Source organism: Saccostrea cucullata, unplaced genomic scaffold (assembly GCF_032062105.1).
Source record: "Saccostrea cucullata isolate Sc308-1 unplaced genomic scaffold, CSIRO_AGI_Scuc_v1 ctg3, whole genome shotgun sequence".
Taxonomy (NCBI): Eukaryota; Metazoa; Mollusca; class Bivalvia; order Ostreida; family Ostreidae; genus Saccostrea; species Saccostrea cuccullata.
The window spans coordinates 427,695-449,508 of NW_026935858.1; the positions used below are offsets into that span (position 1 = coordinate 427,695).

The 21,814-nt window shown below is 33.4% G+C and overlaps 1 protein-coding gene across 2 annotated transcripts in view; it reads right to left on the reverse strand.

Annotated features, from left to right (window-relative positions):
- Positions 1 to 1,696: 1,696 nt before the first annotated feature.
- Positions 1,697 to 21,814, reverse strand: part of LOC134243996 (Golgi apparatus protein 1-like) — a 34,682-nt gene continuing 14,564 nt past the window's right edge. For both annotated transcript variants that reach the window (XM_062726237.1, XM_062726238.1), the window contains exons 16-25: positions 21,242 to 21,334; positions 20,236 to 20,307; positions 20,045 to 20,104; positions 19,508 to 19,634; positions 18,907 to 19,049; positions 18,484 to 18,585; positions 8,188 to 8,355; positions 5,662 to 5,782; positions 5,232 to 5,338; positions 1,697 to 4,733 (exon numbers count right to left, since the gene is read on the reverse strand). In XM_062726237.1, coding sequence (XP_062582221.1) covers positions 4,566 to 4,733; positions 5,232 to 5,338; positions 5,662 to 5,782; positions 8,188 to 8,355; positions 18,484 to 18,585; positions 18,907 to 19,049; positions 19,508 to 19,634; positions 20,045 to 20,104; positions 20,236 to 20,307; positions 21,242 to 21,334 — 1,161 coding nt within the window. In that variant the 3' untranslated portion in view covers positions 1,697 to 4,565. The remainder of the gene's footprint in view (positions 4,734 to 5,231; positions 5,339 to 5,661; positions 5,783 to 8,187; positions 8,356 to 18,483; positions 18,586 to 18,906; positions 19,050 to 19,507; positions 19,635 to 20,044; positions 20,105 to 20,235; positions 20,308 to 21,241; positions 21,335 to 21,814) is intronic.

A 21,814-nucleotide genomic window follows, 5' to 3' on the forward strand; every position in this document is an offset into this window, starting at 1 on the left:
CTTATTTGTTTAGCATCAAATTATAGGCCCATTTCACATAAATTGTTTTTAAAGAAAGTGTTCTGTATAGTTCTCATAAAATATAAACGCATAAAAATATCCTACTAATTATTGAAGATTGGCGAACACAATTTTGGGGCATCAACTTTTTTTTATCTATTGGCCTAAGGGACATAACTCTTTTTATTACACTCCAATCTTACAGCTAAGGAATTTTTAGAAGTGGGCCTAGTTGAACACAATTAATTTATTGCCAGCAATAAGTTTATAGCATGTAGTTAAGCCCTTTTTTTATCTAATAACTTTGAAATGTATTTTGCTTTTTCCCAAACAAAAATATTTTTTTAAGAGAGGGTACTTTTTACTTTTGTGTAATTAATGAATAAAAAAAAATAATGCATCCATATCTTTAAGGTTCATAAACCCTCTGCTCACTCATATGAAATTTTTCTTTAACTTTTATGATTTTCCAAAGGAAATGTATATGCTAAATAAAATACAAACAATTATAGCATGGCTTGCGGGGCAAACTTTGACAAAAAAGGCACTAACAAACTTGACAAATTTATAAAGGAATGATAGACATTTGTGTCATTAAGAGTTATCTCTCATATCAGAGTATCAACGTACCTTAATTGCATTTTGTGTTAAAACAATAAAATTACAATTTTGCATAATTAAAATATTTCTTTTATTTTTCATACCCTCTAACTTCACTAGCACTTTGACCAAATCTAGGGGGAACTTTGACCAATTAATACTTGCATGAGGGCAGTAAAATTCTAGTATCGGGGGTGCTTTGACCAAGGCGGTTTTGTTAAGGGAGCGCTTTGACTGGATTTCTTTTAAACCCGCATGTTAGTAACAATGTAATTTAACATTTTCAAAAATTCCACCAAAGAACATGAAATTCAGTTCAAAAAATTTCATATTGATATTATAGGTATGGATAAATATTATCTTTTGATATTCATAATTATTCAAAACCAACTCGCACTACAGTAAAACTTGGTTATAACAAAGTCACTGGGACCTATGAAATTACTTCTCTATATATGTAGTTCATTATATCTCTATCAGGAATTTATTAAATTTATATAGCTGGGGATCCAAGATAACTTAATTCGCTATATCCATGAATTCACAATATCCGTGTTAGTACTAAAAAAGTCTTAATGTATTTTTAAAGAAAAATTCAGAAAAAATTTGATTGATTTACTGATTACCCAATTACCCAATCTCCCATGCAGAGCTGTCGTTCGTTCCTCTCTCAGACACCTCTGCAATAGGCTCATGTCAAGATTTTTGACATAACCTATAAAGCGTGATATCTGCAGGATTGTTTCAAATTAAATTAAAAGTTCTGGATTAATTAACTAAATATCTATCTAAAAAATCAGACATAAGCATAGAAATTAGATTATAATGAATTAAAACAGACGCACTATTTCTTGAGTTTATCACTGTGATATACGCAAGTCAACAACAGAGGTGAATGTATGAGCCGATGGTAGAGAGCGAGTTATACCTTATTTTCATGAGTAATTAAATCCTGCCAAAATTATGCCTCTTTTATAATTTCACTACTCATTTTTTCCAAAAATACTGAAACTTACTAATCACAAAATACTTTCTGCTGCAATTATAGTAAAGCTTAAAAGGCTTGAGAAAAACACAGTAGAAGAAGATACTGATAACTTATCATTAATTTATTCAGTATATATATATTTAATATATTTCACAATCAAAATAATTAACTATGTCGAAAATAGTTAATTTTACATGAAACAAACATACAAGCCATGATAAAGGACATATAGTTACATGTTACTTTTTTTTAAATTCTTCACTGTTTTAAATAAATGATACAGACACACACAAAAAAGAAATATGAATCTGTATAAGTGAAGGTAGAAACCTCAACCAGTATTTTTTTTTTAATAATCAAAATTTTATAGAGCATGTACCATATAACAGAGAGAAGAAAATGAAATGTTAAAAAAAATTTTCTTTGCTTCCATAAAAGGAATCATCAATACATACTTTGTAAAAAACAAACTAGAAAAATCAAACACCAGAAATACATGTACATAACTTGAACAGTAACCATAAACCCACAAAAGATGTCTTATATGTTAACAAACAATCATTCAAATAAGAAATGCCACATGTTGTTGGTTTTGAAGTAGTGGGTAAAAGCAAGCATGTGTTCTAGTATTGGATATTATGATGAAATTAAACATTTACATGTACATGATTTTCATGGAAGGCTAAACATCTACATGTACATGATTTTCCTACTTGAATGACTAGGAAGGCTAAGGAATGAAATAATTTTTGTATTTTTTTTTCACTTTGAATTTGCTTTCTTTTTTAATTTCTCATGATCTGTGTATCAAATATTACTCATTGCTCTTAGTCTAACGAGCCTTTTCCAACAAATAACAGCTTTATTGCTTTCTTGAAGTACATTTACTTATGAAAGATGTTTCAAAACAAATCCTTTGACTGTGAAAAAAAATCATCAACTGCATAAGAATATTCCAGCATCTTGATCTTGAACCTAGTACAAACTTTCATCTTTCAAACAAGGGGGAATACATACTTTATGTATAAATTCAAGAGAAAAATAAAAGATCAGTGTAATAAGAGACAATGTTAAAGCTATTTTAAATATAAAATGTACTCTAGCAAACAATATACAAAATAAATAACAATTACTATTACTGTATTGTAAATTTAACACAGTCTATTTGGGCAACATCTGAAATGTAACATATTCATGTATAAAGCACTGTCAGTCTAACTCACACAAGGAGGAAAAATCTTTTTTTCCATGAAAGATTTATCTGGTCTGCAAGACAAAAGGGCACAAAAAATAAGTTTTTATTTATTATATGTATTTAATGTACAACATATGATTATGTTCATTGAGTGATATAGTCATAAAAGCTGACCTCTATCATAAGGATACGCACAAGTTAAAGCACCAAGTCAATTTTTGTTCACATGCTTATGGGAATGGAAACAAAGCCACAAAATAAGTTACTGTAATACCTCAGCAAACTATGCACCTAATTAACAATAGTTTTCTTACTCAGAGTGAGACAAAGTATTATATATTAGTCCTCTCATTCATGTATATTTATTCAATCTTTATTATAAATTTTTTCCCCATTCTGATAATTGTTTGGTCATGAAAAGAATTACGACTTCAAATGTTACAATTCATTTAAACAGACTTTGTAACTCTTTTCAAATATAAAGGAATCTAATGTTCAAACATCCACATGTAACACACATGTTTATTACCGGTGTATTATACTGTCTAAAACAGAAAACACAGAAAATGTCCAAATGGGTATGAAAATTAACCCCCCCCCCAAAAAAAAAATCACCTGATGAAAATTTCAACTGCAAAGAAAATTAGGAATACAATTCTTTGGACATTTCTGATTATCTGATTGTGGAGAATATATTTTATGACAGGTAGGACAAGACATGCAATAATGCTAGATGACTACCTACAGCTCGGTTATGCGTGCACACACAATTATTTTAAAACATTTGCCTCTGACATGTATTTCTTTCTTTCTGTTGAATTTTGAGTATTTCACAACATGTGCACAGAGCCTTGCATCATCTGCAAGCTAATTTACAGGAAGGTTTAAGTGATTATGCACATTTAGAACCATGCTTTAAAATTTCATTTTTATATCAAAATAAGCATGTAAAAGCATGATACATTGTATGTCTAATTCTACTGGTACTTTATGTATTAAAGCATTATAAGCTGGGGCAAATCACAGATTCATATAATTTTTTCCTTAGCCATAAAAAATAATTAAAAAAACATCCCTAAGATCATATACATCAAAGCTTTCTACTATTTAATATTGAAGTTGGTATATTCAGTATAATTTTTTTGGTCAAAATATTTTTATGCTTCTGCAGTTAAATTCTGTTGATTTTCTACATTTATACATACATGGGGATTTTTTTATGGAACATATTACATGTATTACATGTATCAACATTCATCAACAATCATACCATCACATCGTAACTGTCACACAAATTAATCATTCACAAAAAAATATTTACAATAAACTGGAAATGCAAATAATCTCTCTGAATTCACTGGACAATAGAATTAATGTCTGTAATACATTTATATGTAAAAACTGTTACATGAATCACAGATATGAGCAACTTCTAAATAGTCTACTATGAAGTTAAAATAGAGAAATCACTTCAATTTTGAGGCAATTTGATTTTTAAAATTAAAAAAATATAATTTCATGAGGAGACATTTTTGAGCATATCAAAAAAAAAAAATTCATATGACCCAAAATATCAGAGTCTATCTTTGATATATCATCATCTTAAGACACCAAATGGCTCACTTCACATTTTCGTTATTTTATAAATTGACTGAAAATTATTAATGTAAAGAATTCCTTCAAACAGAAACTAAAAATTTCTGAAAATCCATTTAATTCTCGTAAATCCCTGGACTTGATCTCCGCCATGATGGAAGCTGCATGTAGTGGAATGTGTTCTGTTTATTTCATCTTGTTCTGTTTGGCTACCCGCTTGCTGACCCTGCCGCACGTAATACCCACAAGGAAAAACACCCCTATAATACTACAGATCACAAACAGGAGATAGTTCTTGGAGGGGGAGGCCACAATCTGCTGGTAGACATCATGAAAGCCCTCGATGGGTTTACCCTGAGAAATAAAGGTAGACATTTTAATCATTATGTTTTTTTCTTTGGGGGGGGGGGGGTCCATGATCTTTTGGTAGACATCATGAAAGCCCTTGATGCCTTTACCCTGGGAAATAAAGGTCCATATTTTAATCATTATGTTTTTTTTACTACTGTATTAGTTCAGCAATCACAAAATTAATAATCAATTTCTCAATATTAATAAATCAATAGACTATTTAAGGCTATATCAGCCAAAACTTTAGGAAGTGAAAATTTGGCAGAGTAGTTGAATTTCAATCCATATACATATTTAGCACCGTTTAACTGTATCAGAATATGTAGAAATTGAACCTCCATAATATTTGGTTTGGTGAACTTTTTTGAATGTCACTTAACAACATAACTCAGTTCAAAATAATTCACAGAAAGCACCATATTTATATTAGTGATGCAAAATGATCCAAACCCTTTTCTATTTCCTTCAGAAGCAGTTATAGTTAAACATTTTAGCACAAACCTGAGCTGCTAATTCCCATAATTGTTTCCTCTTATTCAATTCTTTCAAACATTTCTCAGAAATTTGTTTTGGGTGATCCTCAAGTTCTGCTAGCAAGCAAGCCATTCCTAGAAGGTAAAAATGACAACAGTTAACAATTATTTTCCCTGGAATATGTCGTCAAGGTTTGAAATGCTGTGGTTGGGAGAATCAGAAAAAAATCTGAGCAATCTTGCTTTGAAGAATGTTAAGAACTATGTATAATGGAAAGAACATGACTCAAAATATTTAATGTTTGAATGTTTCTATTATGATAAAATTAGAGACCGAGCATTTATTTTCAATATTGTTTTCAGTGGTTAAAGTAAATATCCTCCAGAGATCAATGTTAATGACTAATTTCTGAACTGCCATGCATTATCAGTATTTTATTTTTTATCCTTATACTTACGACGTCCTTCACCAGTATCAAGGTCACCACAGAACTTCTGAAGGTCACGCTGACAGGTCATGTGAAGCAGTGGGTCCACGTTAATGTCAATCTGCGATTCCTGAATCACTCTCTCAATTTCCTATAAAAATTCAATTTACATAGGGATACTTAGGTATATCATAAAAATAAAGTGCCGCGCCACAGCATGATACGCCCGTCAAAAATTACAATTTTCTTCAACAGTTTAGCTTGCAATCACGTCAACCCTGATTCTAAATTTCCATGATTTTTCCATTCCTAAAAAATATTTATCCATCCCCTGTGATGTAGGCATTAGTTATAATAAATATTACATCATTGATGGATTTCTATGCTGGTTGTGTTAGACCTTGTCAAATGCTCATCATATTAAAGAATATCAAATTAGTCTTAACAAATTAATCTATACCAAATTGATTTTGAAAAGAAAAGGCTGGCCATCAAATGACATATGCTGTAAACTAACCAACAGTTCTTCTGTCTAATTCCCAAAGGTCATCATACAGCTTGATCAGAGTGATTAAGACAGCTAGCCTGAACTCATTAATTAATCTTTAACTGGATGCTTGTCTACTCATTAATACCAATAGATGAATGGGTCTGCACTATCTACCATAACTTTTTTAAAAACATATGAAATACTCAAAGATTTTTTTTTGTTGACATTTACAGACCTGTTTACCCATATCGTTGTTTCTCAGTAACTTTGATGAAAATTTTCCGTGAGATTTGGCATTTACCAGTGAGATTTTATTTTTTATTGATTTTATGTTTATTTATGGAGAAAGACTGATTTTCTGATTACTAAGTCGCCGGCATGGCAAAGTGGTTAAAGCGTCTGCTCTAGAGTCGCGAAGTAAGGACGCAGCAGGTGCTGGCACGAAAAAGATCCCTTCCCACTCAATGGGCCGACTAGAGGACAAATTTGCAGTTCTAAACCGGCAAGTGGTGGTGTCTCCATATGAGTGAAAGATTCTCGAGAGAGACGTTAAACAACGTACAATCAATCAATTTTATTATTAAATCGAAATTAACAAACACTTTTACTGCGAAATTCCGAACAAATGTATTTCCGTATTTTCATAACATCATAACGTGAGACGTATTTTGTATTAAAATTCCGTATAAAATACGGTGAAATCGTAAGAGTAAACAGGTCTGCATTTAATGTCTGACAGGTTTTAATATAAAATTCATATGGACATGCTGATTCCACCCCAATCCCATAAAATTAGTTTTTATAAATTAACAATTTTATATAATATAAGATTAGTCTACTATGCAATATTAAATTAGTTTTAATTACTTTTCATTAAATTCATTTTAAAACTTAGGCTAGCCAGCAAGAGCTATTTTTAATCCAACAGGCTCACACATTTGCCCAATACTCAAGGGATATAGATAACACCATGCTCTAGCTATTAGCGAAATCCTCACACTCAAAACTCATTAATTTCTCTCTAATTTGACATGCAATTTTCTGTTATCAAAATTCTTCTTGAGTCTTGACCAGTGCTTGATAATTACACTCATGGGAGAGGTAGGATTTCTTTAACATACATAATATTTGTTATAGATTGCTGTCAAGTATATGCTTTAAAAAAATAAGTATTTTCTTGATTTAACACTTTTTTAATAAGGACAGTGCAATACTCTTACATTATTTGGGATGTGTAAATGAATAGTAAAAAGACACATTTTTTTTAAAAATTTCATTTAAATCAAAGGTCACAGTGACCTTGAAATAGGTCGCGACACACCTTCTACCTAAGATGCATAAACTGGCCAAGTTTGATGATTGTAAGTCTTATAGTTTTGTAGTTATGGACCGGAAAGGATTTTTCCATATTTGGCTATATCTTCTTAAACAGACAGTCAGAGCGACCTACTTTTTGTGCGCGACACACCTTCTACCCAAGATGCATCAGATGACAAAGTTTGATAATCCTAGGCCTAGTAGTATTAAAGTTATGAGCCGGAAACGAAAAAGCTAACAGACAGACGGACGGACACGAAGCCTATAACATAATACGTCCCGTCTTAAGACGGGCGTATAATACTGCAATTGCACTTAATTTTAGGGCTATCATATTTTAGCGTCATCATTACTGCCTTTCACCCATTATTTCAATTAATTACACATTAATTTAAAATTATAACAAATTCATATAGAAGCCTGGCTTCAATCTGGAATACCAATTTAAGACTATGCCTATCAATTAAAATAAGAAAGATTGCACTAGATTTTGAATGTGCTGATTTACAGTGTATACAAATTTACAATACATATCTTTATCAGAGTATTGAAACAAAGCAATTTCCTTTAAAACAACTAATACACTTAGGAAATCTTTTAAATATTCCCTGATTCCCTAAAAAATCCAACAAATATAAACACCCCTTGTAATCACAGTATATGTATTACATGAACCTTTTTCTTAATTTCTCAAGAAATTAATTGAAAAACTTGAATGAAACTTGGTAGAAAAACAACTGAATTTTAACCTGTTTGCAAACAGTATTAGTGATGATACGGTTCAGGAATTTTTGCTTTAGACACTCCACAACTCTTCCATTGCCATCCTGGACCTGTACCATTTCTACTTTGTTTCTGCTCTCAGGGTACCTTCCCTTCATTGCCATCTCGTGCTCATCGCCGCAGTATTTAAAGATCTGTAAAAGAAGTCCCAGACTTATTGCTACGCTGGGTTTATGGTGCAAACAATGTCTGTGTGAGAGCAATTATAGCACTGCAGAAATCGAATCCTCATTTACAAGTATTTAAGTACCAGTCCACATAAAAATCAGACAAAACTGTAAAAAAGTGATATATGAGGGATCTCAGAATTTGATGATTTTTCACTCATAGATTTATTTTGAGGTAGGAACAATGTATGTAAAATGAAAAATGTTTTGAGTCATGGTAACCATGGAAACCCGGCCAAAGAAATTTCCTTAGCAACCGGCGGATTTTTCAGTGTTGAAGGACAAAAAATCACCTATGTTTGAGGCTTAAAATAACAAGTAAATACCATGAGAATTTTTCTTACTTATGGGTGTAATAAAGATACACATTTATTGTGTTCTAATAATGTAATAAAAAATATTTAGGTCTTAAGTCAGTTCTGTGGTAGACATTGGAAGGTACACATGTTTTACAAGTTTTGCTGATTCAGCATTTTTCGTGATTTTGGCAATATTCAAGGCCAAATTTTAAAAATGGCCAGATTAATACAGTTCTTGCATGTATCTCACATAAAAGTAGAGGCATTTCTCTTTTAGAATTTGAAGTCAAATCCATGGGCTCTTTTGAAAATCGAATCTGCTGCCTAGCAACAAAAATGGGCTTTTTGATGCATAAAATGAGAAACAATGTAAAAAGTTTACGGAAAAATCAAATGAACGGTTATTTATGATAAACAAGATACAAATTTTAAAATAGTATAATTAAATTCGGTCTCCCTAGCACATTATTGAATATTGCATAATTCTTTATCTCCATAGCAACGGCAGGTTCTCCATAGCAACAAGGCAAAGAAAGGTAATTTTGGTGTGTATTCGTGTAATCTTATTAAGGCTTATTCAAATTAAGTCAGAAAATGTGATTTAGCAAAACTGACAATGAACTGTTGGTCAATCTTAATTTTTTTTTCATCTTTAATCAACACACGGCAACGATTCCCAGTGCATAGCTCCTGTAAAGAGATTTGACTTTTGGATCAGTGTTCGTCATGGAATTGAATATTAAATTAATGTGTTGATGATTGTATTTGTGGAGAGTGCTGAAAAAATATATGAAATGTTCCATCAATTGTTGTCATGGCAACAACTACATGTGAGTGAATTTAAAATGGGGCGAGTTCAAAAAACACAGTATAAATTCTTCAACAGAACTGTGACTGGGCGAATTTAAAATGGGGCAAAATTTCTTGTATGTTTGAACGGGCAAAAATCATATGATACCAAATTAAGGATGTTTTCCATAGATAATGTTTTAATGTAACCTGTACGATATTGTGGATTAGATTCAAGACACTCACAGTCCATGGTTTCAATGGCTGCATTTGATTTCCGGAACTGTTTTCATTTCCGATATTTTAAAGTTTTCATCTCTGACATTTTTCAAGCAGTACTTTTCTGCAATGAAAGTAGCTAGGATTTAAGACTTAACTCATGAAAAATATTACAGAATAAATCATTGAAATCCAAAATAATGAAATTTGCAATTGATTTTAGTTTATGTTTTAAACCAAAGGCCATGACATGGGGGGGGGGGGGGGGGGGGGGGGGGGTAGGTTTGTTATTCAGTACCATTTTTTTTCAAACAGCACCACTTTGAATTCCCAATTTTAAGCCTATTTTGCAACGTGTCTGTGGAAAGTGGGGGGCTAAACCTAGACAGCAATGTTCAATGTCTATACTAGGAAAAGGCTAAGCCCCTAGCCCCCCCCCCCTGTTCCGACGCTTATGTAGTTTGGTAACTTTATAACCATAGACAGTGTAGGGGAATAAAAAAAATGCATTTCAACCACTCTACAACCATATATTTTCAGTTTGGGCACTATCAACAACCGAAAATTCCTTGGCAAACAAACTAAAACTTAGAAGATCGTCAGATATTATTATTATTGAGGGGGCACATGTATATTGTAGTGAAGTTTTCAATAGTATTCTATAGCTAAGTATCGGCATAATAGCCCCCCCCCCCCCCCCCCCCCGGCCTGCTTCTTACACGGCCATAGAAGAAACAATCATCTTTGAAGGAATTCTCAAAAAACAGTAGAATGTTTTTAATACAAAGACATCACAATTATACGAAGGCCTATTAGGATCAATCTAGAGAGAGAAAAAAATTAAAAGGCGTAATAACGCTAAAAAGGCGTTATAACGCCTTTTGAAAAGGCGTTATTACGCCTTTACATTCCAAAAGGCGCCTTTCTAAAAGGCGTTATTACGCCTTTCCATTCTAAAAGGCATTATTACGCCTTCCAAAAGGCGTTATTACGCCTTTCCAAAAGGCGATATTACGTTATTACGCCTTTCCAAAAGGCGTTATTATGCCTTTCTAAAGGGTGCCTTTCTAAAAGACGTTATTTTGCCTTCTAAAATGCGTTATTTTGCCTTTTTAAAAGGCGTTATTTGAATAACAATTATTTTGCATTTAACAGGCCCGTGATTTTTACCCCCCCCCCCCCACCACCACCAACCCTACTCAACTGGCTAAACTTGGGACTTCTCGGTAAAACTTTGTTTAGATGCAATAATTTGCCACAGTTTTACACACAACGACAAAATGTTCAGGAACCAAGCACCCAATAGTTAATTATAATATCTAAACTGTAGCACTGAAGACTTTTCCCCAAAAGTGTGTATGTGAAGAGGGGGGGGGGGTTACCTCATTCGCACTCGTACTACTAGCCTACTTGCAAAGGAAAATGGAAAGGCGTTAATTTATGTTAATAAAATGAATAAATAAATGAAAGATTTAATTAAAACCATCTTTATTTATGCATTTCTCTATATTCCTGCACATCTCACTGACAACTGTTTGCATTCGTATTAAAAGAAGGCAACACTCTACTTGTGAAGATACGATATAGGCAGATGTATCTTGGAGCTTTGCTTGCCATGTATTAAAATTCAGGTCATTTGAAGACATTTTTCTTTCTTCTTGGAAAAAAGCAGGCAAACTATTTGCATAGGTATAATGAGCAATTGAAATCAATGATCTTTGGTAGAGGTGTGTCTGGTATTTAAGAAGGACTTAGTTGGTTCAACATTGAAAATATATAACGCATTTAAAAATCTTTTTTCCCTGGAAATCTAATTGTTATCTGTTTAAATTATTTTTTGAGAAATTAGTCCTATATCAAATTGTGAAATTTTTGTCCCAAAGGTTAGATTTCTGCAACCCCCCCCCCCAACCGCACTCCTCGGTTGGGCTAAATATGTTAAGTCTTGTATTCAAAATAAATGCGTAATAACGCCTTTTCAAAAGGCGTATAACGCCTTTTAAAAAGGCGTAATAACGCCTTTTAGAATGGAAAGGCATAATATTTAACGCCTTTTAGAAAGGCGTTATACGTAATAACGCCTTTTGGAATGGAAAAAAGGCGTAATAATGCCTTTTCAAAAGGCGTTATAACGCCTTTTTTGGCGTTATTACGTCTTTTTGATTTTTTTTTCTCTCTAGATTGATCCTAATAGGCTTTCGTACAATTACGCCTGTACATGTAGCACAGGAAAAGATATTAATGTAAGTTGTATTGCTACTTGTATAAGTATGTATTGAATTATAAATATGTTTTTATTTTTTGAACATGAAATAAATTTATTTAGAATTTTATTTCCAGCTGTTTGGCAAGCAAAAAATTGTCAGTAAGGGATCCTGCAGATATCCAAGAAATGCAAAAATGTCGGAAATGAAATAAAATTGTCGGAATTGAAATTTTAAGCATGTCGGAAATCCTATGCAAAATAGTGGAAATTAAATGCAGTGAAAGAAAACATGAATATGAAATGAGCAAGCACACACAATTGTGTACACCTAATAAAACCCTTAACCCTGGCAATGTTTATCTAGCATATATTGTGTTCATTTGAGATAATTTCCATTTTTCAAAAGATAAGATATTTATAAGCTTGTATCTTTAACTTGTTGTTGGGCAGCTGACACCTATTCAGCTCACAAGGAATCTGTAGCTCTGGAGCTTCAAATGCTATTACCCAGAGAACAGGCCCATAGCAACGCGTATCAAAGTAGTGGGAGCAACCTCCAACATCGCTCACCTGAGCACATGGGCTAGGTAAAAGCAAATCCGCTCAGCACTCAAATGTTTACTTGGGGAAGGGAGGGGGATGGACTTGAATTTTATACTTCTTGCCACCATATCAATATAAATTACTGGTATTAATGTAAAAACTTTGGGCCAGGAAAGATGAAACTTATGTAGAAGCATTCTCAGGTAGTGTACATTCAAGTTTATTCAAGTCAGGACCCCCAGTGGTAGGGTGGGGCCACAATGGACGACCAACGTTTTACATAGGAATATATAGGAAAAATCGTCTTCTTAATAACAGCAAAGCCATAATTGGTCATGTTTATATGGAAGCATCCTCAGGTAGTGTAGATTCAAGTTTGTTCAAATCATGACCCCCGGGGGTACAGCCACAATGGATGATCAAAGTTTTACATAGGAATATATAGGAAAAATATATAAAAATCTTGATTGTTCTTGTTCGAATGTTAGCATCTTCAGGTAGTTTAGATAAAGATTTGTTAAAATCATGACCCCCAGGATTTGATGGGACCACAAAAGTACATAACTTATTTGGAATAAAGCCACAGTTAGTCAAAAAATATGTAAGCACTCTTAGTTAGTGTAGATTCAAGTATGCATAGATTCAAGTTTGTTCAAATCATCCCCCCTCTTTTAGGATCGGGACCACTCAGGCATTTACTGAATTGATTTTTCCTAGCCACAGTGCTCAGGTGAGCGATGTGGCCCATGGGCCCTGTGTTACATGGATGAGTTCGATGTCAATTGTTTTGTTTCTGTTGCATAATATTTCCATTTTAAGATATGAACTAACCGGACACATGAAGATGACCCTCTGACCATCGTTTGCATAATTTTTGAAATATGTTTGCACTACATTAATGCAAATCTCACCAAACAACAGACAAAAATAAAGTTTCTACTTGTGTGACTAGCCATGTTTTAAATTCATTTGTATTTGATCTAGCTTTGGACATCTTGCTATATTTCTTTCAAATGGTGTAAACATCAATTTTACGTAAATAACTGTAACTGACTGCGATGCGACTTTTCTTATTTTGATTTATTTTAATGTGCCGCGTCGCCCTCATGGAGCAGTGGTTAGAGCGTCTTCTCTAGAGTCACGAAGTAAGGAGCTGACCCTTACGTCGCGGGTTCGAATCCCACTGTGGGACGCAGTAAGTGTTACCTTTGAGCTACCGCGAACGGTTCTTTTCGTTTGGAAAAAAACTCTCCAATCTATGACAAGTATCAATAGAATAATTAAAACATGATCTTCCTATTAAATTGGAAATATCATTGGAAATGTTTCCATAGTGACCTTATTCATTTTATTTATCTATTTATTTTCATGAGGAATTAATTGTTACATTGTAATCTGTGACGAGTGCCGAATCTTTCAATATTATGAATAACGACTACAGAGTATCCCATACTGAAAATGTAACATTGTTTGCTATGTGCTAGAAATAGTTGTTATAGATTAAATGAGTTTAAAAATACTTTCGAAAAACAAACATTTCAACATCAATTTTTTTCTTCATGACATGATTTAGATAAAGATTTACAGGTAACATGAATATGCGTCAAACTTTCTTTGTGTCGTTGCTAGGGGAGTGGTGTTGTTGCTATGGAAATAAGTCATTGAACAATATTCAATAACTTGATACAACATTTTAAAGTCTTTCCGAACTATCACCATGCAATTATCAGCATATTACTTGAATATCCAATTCCATGACAAACAATACAATCCCAAAGTCAAATCTGAAGACATAGGAACTTTGGTTGTCATGTACACGGAATCCTTGCAATATGGGTTGATTAAGTACCCCCTCCCCCCCCTCCCCCCAAAATTAATAACAATGATAAAACCAACATTTCATTGTCAATTTTGCTCAACCGGATTTTTCTGACTTATTTTGAATAAGTCTTAGAGCCAATCGCAAAACCCCTAAAGGATTACATTGTTTGTGACGAGCTGACGCTTTGCTTGTCGAGAACTTTAAATACTACGTCACATTCTCACCACATCAAAGGACGTAACCGAGATGGCGTCTCTCCCACGCTAAAGTCGGTCAGCTGCAACATACAGCTTGTTTTCGGGGTTCAAAAAATGGAGTAGACAGTCCCGATGTCGTTTTCTTGAATGTTACCTGCAAAGTTTAAAGTTTTTTTTAAACCTTGAATTGAAAAAAAAGTTTTTTTAACCTTGATTTTAAAAATGTAAAGATTTTTTTCACTCCATTACGAATATTTTAGTTGGTCGATTATTTTATTCTATTATCGCAATTTTTTTTTCATATTTGCGAACAAGTATAAAAGTCGAGTAGTGCATGATTCATTGATCATTAGATTTATTAGTTACGCGTATCAACCCAAGTCATGCATACTGAGATTGTTGGATTTGGTACAAAATATACTGGTGAAAAATGGATACCCTCTTTATGCGTATATTCGAGAGAAAAGATAAAGAGGGAAGGCCTGGGAAGACGTGTCCATTTACCTTCAAATTTTAACGATTGAAGTTCAATTTATTTTTAAGTTTTAACGAATGTTGTATGTACAAGGTAATTTATACCAAACGACGGAAAATATCTAATTATCATGGGCATCGGAAGCAAATTAAAGTGGGGGCTAAGGGTAAGAAATTTTTTTTTAGACCTTCCAAAAAAACCTGAGAAGCAAAAACAACAACAACAACAACAACACACACACACACACACAAAAACAAAAACAAGGGATGTGTATTTTCCAAACACAAAAATCCTATTTCGTGGGTATACCTACGCAGCAATGTTCAATGTCTATACCAAGTCTAACTTTGAAAAAGCCCCCCCCCCTCTCTACGCTCGCCCGGTTTCGATGCCTATGTCTATAAAGCCTAAATCTAATTACACATGCATTTTCTGATTCCTTTCGATGGGCCTGGCAGATTTTGAAAATAAATAGACGTGGACAGTTACCGGTACTAAACTGCGTCGCAGGGAGCGTGCGCTAGTTTTTGTTATGTTGCAATTTTTAAATGATTAAAATATAATTAATATATTCTGGTATTTGCAATGAGTTTCTATAGGTGTTTTTATTTGGGTGCTTAAGCACTGTGTTATATATTTCTTAGAGAAGAACAGGTTTGTGATGTGGGTTGCACTAACCCGCAATATTGGCTTTATTCTGATTTGTTTGTACATTGACCTAAAGAGAATATCGTCATTATACTGATGCAACAAGAGTGGATTACGGTCTTGAAATTTTTGTGACAGTCTCATGTATCTAAAGTACAGTGCACAATAATTTTTACGAATTGATATTTTTAGTATATACATGTACTAAAATAACATGAAACTGTTTACTTAAGCTGTTGTAAAGTATCTTTATTAAAACGTAAAACCTTTCGAACAATATGTTTGAAACGAAAAAAAGGAAGGGTGGGTCGAGGGCTGGCCGAGCTTTTCTGATCACATTTTGCCTGACGTCTGTTTATCCGTCTTTAAACTTTTCACATTTTCGAGTTCTTCTCTAGAACCACTGGGCTAATGTTAACCAAACTTGCCACAAGGCATTTTTTGGTAAACGGTATTCAAGTCTATTCAAATGAAGGGCGACTTCTTAGAGGAGATAATTCAGAAAATGTGAAAATTTGCAATTGATGACATGTTTTTAAAATCATCTCAAGAAACAGAGTGCCAAGAATGTTGAAACTTATGGGAGAAAATTTCAAGACGTGTAGATTCAAGTTTGTTCACATATACTCCCATCCCCTTTAAAGGTAGATTGGGACCACTTATGGATTTAAACTTTCAATACTGAGCTGATTTCTGCTATTTTCTTAGCCACGTTGCTCAGGTATGCGATGTAGCCCATGGACCTCTTGTAGTTCCACTACGTTAGTACAATATAAATATTCATTGAATCGCATGATTATTAAAAGTTGTCTGAGCATTCGATAAAGTTGTCCCACAGTTGCTGAAATCGCACCTGTTTTTTTTTTCCATTCTAACCCCCCCCCCATATATGGAGGATATGTTTCTGTTTGCAAAAACTCTGCGTACGTAGTGCTCAGTATGGGTTCCCTGTTATGGGTATTTACATGTTCTTACAGAAATCTCAGTTTTATAAAGGATTGCGAAAATGTGCTTTTGAGTACTTTTCTACATAATGCACAGTATTTAAAAATTCTGCAGCAGTGCATGTATGTCGTATATGATCAATCAGAATGGATTTAATGTGTGCTTACTGATAATTAAAAAATCAGAGACTGAGTGCTAAATTAACGAAAATACCTGATCATATTTTAAACATCACTGATGCAATAGAGTGAAATATATATATATTCAGCCACTGAAACGTTTCCTGGAGAGAGAGAGAGAGAGAGAGAGAGAGAGAGAGAGAGAGAGAGAGAGAGAGAGAGAGAGAGAGAGAGCTATTATACATGATTGTGTGTATTTTTTAAAGCAAAACTATGCACCCGTTCTAATTTAGTATTTTTACATAATTATTGACAATTGTGAATAGGCATACTTCTCTTCTTGACAGAAATGTTCTTTTATATATGGATACTTAAAGTACAAGTACATATTTTTCTGGTATAATACGGCTGTTTGGGGTATACATGTAATAAAAAATCTATGTATACTTAGTTCTCAAGTCTCAAGTTCACGGCTTGATACACGAACGGAATATTTCTCTTTTCCACAGAAAAATCATTTCACATCAACAGTACTAGTGATTTGAAACAATTAAAATACTACACAATCCAAGAATGACCAGGACGAATACTTAAAATCCAGCAATTTAAATTGATCATGTACATCATTTTATATCGCATGTATACTGTGCCATATACCGGTACACAAATGGTAAATGCTATAAATAAATTGTGTTTTCTGTCCCCTTTTGTAAACTCGTTAAACGTCGGCGATGTGTATTGCAGCTGACCGACTTTAGCGTGGGAGAGACGCCATCTCGGTTACGTCCTTTGATGTGGCGAGAATGTGACGTAGAATTTAAAGTTCTCGACAAGCAAAGCGTCAGCTCGTCACAAACAATGTAATCCTTTAGGGGTTTTCCGATTGGCTCTAATAAGATTACACGCATAAACGCCAAAATTACCTTTCTTTGCCTTGTTGCTATGGAGAACCTGCCGTTGCTATGGAGATAAAGAATTATGCAATATTCAATAATGTGCTAGGGAAACCAAATTTAATTATACTATTTTAAAATTTGTATCTTGTTTATCATAAATAACCGTTCATTTGATTTTTCCGTAAACTTTTTACATTGTTTCTCATTTTATGCATCAAAAAGCCCATTTTTGTTGCTAGGCAACAGATTCGATTTTCAAAAGAGCCCATGGATTTGACTTCAAATTCTAAAAGAGAAATACCTCTGCTTTTATGTGAGATACATGCAAGAACTGTATTAATCTGGCCATTTTTAAAATTTGGCCTTGAATATTGCCAAAATCACGAAAAATGCTGAATCAGCAAAACTTGTAAAACATATGTACCTTCCAATGTCTACCACAGAACTGACTTAAGACCTAAATATTTTTTATTACATTATTAGAACACAATAAATGTGTATCTTTATTACACCCATAAGTAAGAAAAATTCTCATGGTATTTACGTGTTATTTTAAGCCTCAAACATAGGTGATTTTTTTGTCCTTCAACACTGAAAAATCCGCCGGTTGCTAAGGAAATTTCTTTGGCCGGGTTTCCATGGTTACCATGACTCAAAACATTTTTCATTTTACATACATTGTTCATACTTCAAAATAAATCTATGAGTGAAAAATCATCAAATTCTGAAAACCCTCATATATCACCCTTTGTCTGATTTTTATGTGGACTGGTACTTAATTACTCTTCTGTCAGGACACAGAGCTTTGTAAATAGATCCCCCCTCGCTACATACACACAATTCTGACTCACAACTATCCAAAAATCCTCTACCATAGGAATTATTACAAAATGGAAATACTGAAATGTTTATTTCCTTTACTATTAATTTTGTGTACCTCTTTTTCACATGCTGTGGCCAGGACTGGATCTTCCATGTAATTGTTTGCCGAATCTTTGATGATGTCTTTAATGACAGAGTTGCATCCATTCGACAGTCTCTACAAATCAATCAATCAATTAATCAATAACTGTCAGTTTTGATTCTCAATTCCACTTCTTAAACATTTAGATCTAGATATTTTTGAATTTTTAAACCCATGAATCATCAATCAAATATATGTAATATTAACTCTGAAGCTATCATGAAATACACTGGTTTCTGAAAACTTTTATATTTTCAGTCTTTAATACACATCAATATCGAGATTCGTGTTAAATAAACCTGTCTTTTGTGTCCAATAAAGTGTGTAATAATTCTTGAGAATTCAGAACCTGTTAATTTAATTATCTTCTTCTTCTAATGACATAATGTTTCATACCTTCACAGCAAATTTTTTCCTCAGACAAGTAACAATCTTGCCCTGGAGTTCGTCATCATTCTTCTGAGTTTTGAGAATATCAGAACAGAATTTAGGAATGTCTAGACGGCATTTCTTCTGTAGATCTGGATTTAATCTATAATCTATAGGGTGGAAAAACATTTCATAAATTTGTGTTTCATACATGTATCCAAAAATATTCCATTTCACTTCTTCATTCTTTCCATTTTTTATATACTGCAATAAACCAGTACTTTTTTCTGTTCAATGCCCTGGTAAGATTTTGCTTGGTATGATTTTGCCCTAGTATAATTTGCCCAAGTATAATTTTACCCTGGTTTGATTTTGCCCTGGTATAATTTCACCCTAGTTTGATTTTGCCCTGGTATGATTTTGCTAAGTATGAGTTTTGCCAGGTAAAAATTTTACCCTGGTTTGATTTTGACCAGTATGAGTTTCTCCTGGTATGATTTGCCCAAGTATTATTTTGCCCTGGTATGATTTTGCCAGGTATGAGTTTTGCCTGAGTATAATTTTACCCTGGTTTGATTTACCCGGTATGATTTTGCCCCTGTATGATTTTGATTAATTTGAAGCCCACCTTTATTTTCGGCTATTTCTCGCTTTGTAATCAGCTGGTGGCATTTGTCGTCAAAGTCGGGGTTATCTTTGTTCTTCTTTAGACAGGGCAAGATTTCATCCTCCTCCTCCTTGTCATTACAGAACATCTGTAATTCAGATAACAGTTATCAGCAAATTATCAAATATACCCGTTATACACAGTGAAAACTGTCTAAGCTGACAACTGTGCAATCCATCACACTATTAACTCCAACATAAAATTTCTTTAACATTTTACTAATTACTGACTGATTTGACAAATATACCTCCCCCCCCTCTTCCAAAAAAAATATCTCACATATTTTTGGAGGATCAACTAGAGTTTATCTATTAAACATCAACAAGTGAAACTGACTTTATCAAAACTACAGCTGCCATATCTGGGATAGAAAGAGTTAGCCCAGTAAGTGTACTAGGCTTAGTATTTACAAAACGAATGAATTTTTTCTTATAAGATTTAGAACCTTAAATTTGTCAGATTTTATTGGGGGGTTTTTTTACATGCTAAAAAACTCACCTTGATCATCCTCTTGCACACAGAGTGTACTTTGTAATCACCCAGTACAGCTTCTTCTTTCTGAAAAGTCATAAAAATTGCTTTGTTACATGTATTTACAACCATACAATGTGAGGCACCTACATGTATTTTATTTTTTACAGAAATATCAGTATATTTTTTTAACAACTTAAGTGAAATGATATGCATACCTCCCTCTTGAACAGAACCTTGTGACAGGCATTTGACAGGGTTTTCTGATGACTCTTAAGGCACTCTATTGTCTGGAAGAAAAATATTTTTATAATCCGATATAATTCTTTCCGATTTACAAAAGCTGCAAGACTAGTGTTTTTATTTAATTGCCACACATCATTCAAACAAAATTTTAATATGAAAACATAATGCAGGTTTACACATGGCATTCTTTCTTTTGCTTTCTAGGACATTAATTTATTATCATTTTGTGTAAATATCAAAATTTTTAAACTAGCTCAAACTAAATGAAAATCATTTCAGAAATTGAATGTGATTTAGCATCACCATTAAAAAATACACACACATTCTATAATATGTGTAGTTCTAACCATGGTTCAAACACTGAACGCTAAGGCCATAATAAAAATATTCCTAGATTCTCATCCCCGCCCGCCCCGATTTTTTACCCCCGCCTCGATTTTTTTTATTTCTGCTTTTCTTCATCTTAATTCTGATCGGGATCGGTATTCATCTCTCATTCTACTTTCATTTTAAATCCCGCGAAAGTCGACATGATTTTGACAACTGAAAAGATGGTAATTGCTGTAATACATGCGTATATATTTTAAACAAGGGTCATTGGTTGAAAAAGATTGGTGATGATGTGAAGTAAGAGATAATTGTACCTTTACTATGACTTTTATTTGGGTATTGTAGATAAAATTACACCGATTGACCAGGTCAATAAAAAATCTGCAAAATTGAAAAAATAAAAAATATAAAATAAAAGCCCCCCGCACGCCTCGATCTTTGAAAAAATTCGGATGAGAATCTAGCAATTTATTTATTATGGCCTAAACTTTCAAAGAAAGGTACCTGCACTTCTGAATTCCTAACACCAGAAGTAATTTAGAGTGAATGCCTGCTGTTCTTTTGCGAACTGGTATCATAAAAAATGTTTTCCCTGAAAAAAAAATCCCTACTAAAACCAAAAATTATTAAGAAAAATGCAACACCCACCTTTGCATTTCCTGACTCCAACCCTTCACATTTTTGCTTGATATCGTTGTGACAGGCTTCCTCTAATTTCCGATCCAAGTGAATATCTTCACCCTGTAGTACAGAAAGAGTCTCATTCAAACACAGCATCACAGATACAAAGACATCTTCTCTAGTCAATGGTTTGGGGTCCACTAAGCTCCCCTGTTTATAGAGGTGAGCAGAGCTGATCGAATTCCCTTTGCTAAATAAGATGATACAGAGAGTGAAGCATATTTATCTGCTTCCCTAGAGGCCCATGGTTTGCATCTCTCACCGATCACCTTCTTTTCATTGAGAAAAGAAAATCCATGGTCCCATAATCAAGTTGATAACCATGACTCAAAAACAGTTACTGGTTGGAATCTTCACTATATACAGTATTTGTATTTCAGTATGGCACATAACTGAAGCTTGTAGCTCTGTTGTTTCTCAATCAAGAATTTTACATATGTATTCATATCTGGCACATTTGCACATATTCTTATGAGAATTTTGCTCATGAATAGTCTTTTATCTGCAGGTATGGTGATTTAATCATTACAGTTATGTAGA